The sequence below is a fragment of the Blastocystis sp. subtype 4 genome, assembly GCF_000743755.1.
Source record: "Blastocystis sp. subtype 4 strain WR1 chromosome Unknown seqid_0634, whole genome shotgun sequence".
NCBI lineage: Eukaryota > Bigyra > Opalinata > Blastocystidae > Blastocystis > Blastocystis sp. subtype 4.
Genome location: NW_014568913.1, coordinates 1 through 2,703, shown reverse-complemented (window position 1 = coordinate 2,703; position 2,703 = coordinate 1). Strand labels below are relative to the sequence as shown.

The 2,703-nt window shown below is 37.9% G+C and overlaps 1 protein-coding gene across 1 annotated transcript; it reads right to left on the bottom strand.

Annotated features, from left to right (window-relative positions):
- Positions 1 to 233: 233 nt before the first annotated feature.
- On the bottom strand, positions 234 to 2,176 carry JH06_5236 (eukaryotic translation initiation factor 2-alpha kinase 4; the record flags this gene model as incomplete). The annotated part of the gene is made up of 11 exons (XM_014669357.1): positions 234 to 269; positions 300 to 555; positions 587 to 1,007; positions 1,038 to 1,173; positions 1,203 to 1,299; positions 1,331 to 1,495; positions 1,527 to 1,688; positions 1,717 to 1,830; positions 1,861 to 1,958; positions 1,990 to 2,073; positions 2,105 to 2,176. The coding sequence occupies 11 exons, from the start codon at positions 2,174 to 2,176 to the stop codon at positions 234 to 236; spliced, it is 1,641 nt and encodes a 546-aa protein (XP_014524843.1).
- Positions 2,177 to 2,703: the final 527 nt, after the last annotated feature.

The window sequence follows — 2,703 nt, the reverse complement described above, 5'->3', positions numbered from 1 at the left end:
ATCCAATTTCATCATACCATTGTTTTCGATTCGATCGTCAATGAATTCTGAATTGAGAAAATGGATGGTGTGAAGATGGGGTAAGAAGTGAAGAATCGACGTAATTCAAGGATGCTTTCTGGATTTGAATCGTTTCAATCCCCCTAGATGAAATCGAAACCTAAAGAGCTGACAGAACGAGAATTACTAATCAAACATAGTAAAAATGCAAAAGGAAAGAATATCTGGACTGATCAACTCATCTTCAGTTGCCTTTCCAATTCTCGAATCTATCTGTCATTCCACAGATTCACTCTTACTCTTGATTCTAACTCTTCTATCTTCATCTGTTTCTCTTCAATGGTCTGATGCAACTGTTTCTTCGACCTTTTCAAAAACACAGACTCTTTTAACAATGCATCTGCAGTAGGTCGAATATGTGGATCCAAAGCCAACATGGAGACGAGAATCGGTTTGTATTCAGGAAACTGTTCATCAATCTCCTTTGGCAACTGCGTAGGATCCTTACGAATAGCTTGAAAGGTGCTTAATCGCTGCATATCTGTCTTAAACATCCTAATAAATCAAATTCTACATCCGTCCCAACATGAGTAATTCCAATAGAATCAATCCAGTACTGTAGATATCAGAAGAGGTTGAATAACAGTTAGAATATTTCTGTTCTGGACTGGAATAAGTGGCAGTTCCAACACCTGAAGTCAGAAATACTTCTGACGGAATTGCATCAGTATGAATTGAAGAACTTGAAGAAGATACTTCTGATGATGGAATTGTTGAATGTGACTGATGATCGCTCATCCAAGTTATGGAGAACTGGGTTTCATCCGTTGATTCAAATAGTGATTCTTCTTTGTTGGTAGTATCCACACTTTCTACGACGATCTCATCTGTAGGATGCATCAAACTGTCATAATGAGGAAGTAAAACAGGAGTTTGAGAGATTTTGGGAGCCATACTAATAACGTCCTGAGAATGAAGATTTGAAGGATATTTCCAATTATATTGTTCTGTTGATGATCAATAAAATCCATAAATACCTCGTCGTGGTCCTTCCAGTGAAGCAAGACCAAAATCAGCAATCTTGACGCAGTTGTCGTGAAGAAGAACATTTTCTGGTTTTAGATCACGATGAATAATTCCTTCGTGATGTAAATATGCTAATCCCTTCAATAACTATGGAATAACAATGCCCTAATCCATACTTGAATAAAATAGTCTATTCGAACAGATAATGGGGTGTTAGGTTGATTCAGCACATCGCGAAGGGAACCATCTCCACAGAATTCCATTTGAATGTATCTAATCAACACAGGAAATTCAATCATTCTACAGCGAAATACTATTGGGATATTGGTTTGAAAAGGGTTGGTGAATAAATGACTGATGACGAACCACAAGAGGCTGATCACAGGTAGGATCTTCATATCCATGATCCCTTTGTTTTATGTAATCATTGTATAAGATAGATTCAGGTTCTACAGGAACAGAAAACTCACTAATCCATAATCCCTTTTCCTTCCATCTACTCTTCATCAAACTGTTGAGAAATTCCATATCGATTCGTCTTACCAAATGTATCACTCGATTCCTCTTCAGGATAGAATACATCGGCTGATGATTCTCTAGAGGTTAAATGAATAGAAATAATGAACGAATCTTCGTTTGGAGGGAGCAGTCGACTTCCGATTCTATATGGAATCTACTACGCATTCTTACTCTTGCTCCACCCAGGCAGTATAATATCCCACAATGTGTTTATGATGTAAGGATGATAGTGTAACAACCTCACCTCGAGCATTCTCGAGCATTGCTTGATCATCAACGTTCAGACTATGTATGAACACTAGCAATCACTTCCACTTGAACCGAACTTGTTTCACGGCATAAATTTGCTCATCGAAGATCTTCTGTACCTTCCATACACAGCCAAAAGCACCTCGCCCAATCCGACCTAAACACTATGTTATCAACACCAGTTCTTATTCATACATTGAACTCAGTAACAAATTGAGAAGGATGCGAGACAGATAAGGAGAATTCTTGATTACTGATATATTGATCGATAATTTGATTCTAGAGAATAAACTTTCGATGACATATGAACGATATCATTAATAAGCGGAATCTTTAAATAGTCTTCTATAATATCGTCAACGAAATTGGTGGACGAGTTCATCCTACATAAAAAGGAATTACAAAGAGTGAGCGATCCAAGAACTCCGCAATCCAACCTATTCTGATATTTTTTAGATAGAACATACAATCTTGTTGCTACCTGAATAAAGCAGTTGAATGGAATCCCCCGTTCCTTACATAACTTCAGTAGAAGATAACCGATAAATAGCTGCCGTCCTGCTTCTCTATCCGTATTACAGTAGGATTTACTCTTCTCCAAGTGAACGACGATGTGATTCTCTTCTTCGGATCGTTCAGCGTCACTTCCTTCCATAACTATTCTTTGCAGAGTTAGAGCAAGTTACAAAGAGTCCAAAGCTACTTGCTGTACGTTAATGTACAATTAATATGAAACTCATTTCTGCATACGAGGCATATATACATGATATTCCATAGAACGGACTCTCAACAAACAATCCAAAGTACTTTCAAATGCGTTAACACATTTAGTGCTTCACTGAAGCGACAGCCTTCTGAGCAGCGTCTCCTAAATCGTTGGCAGGAATAATGTTGAGTCCAGAACTCTGG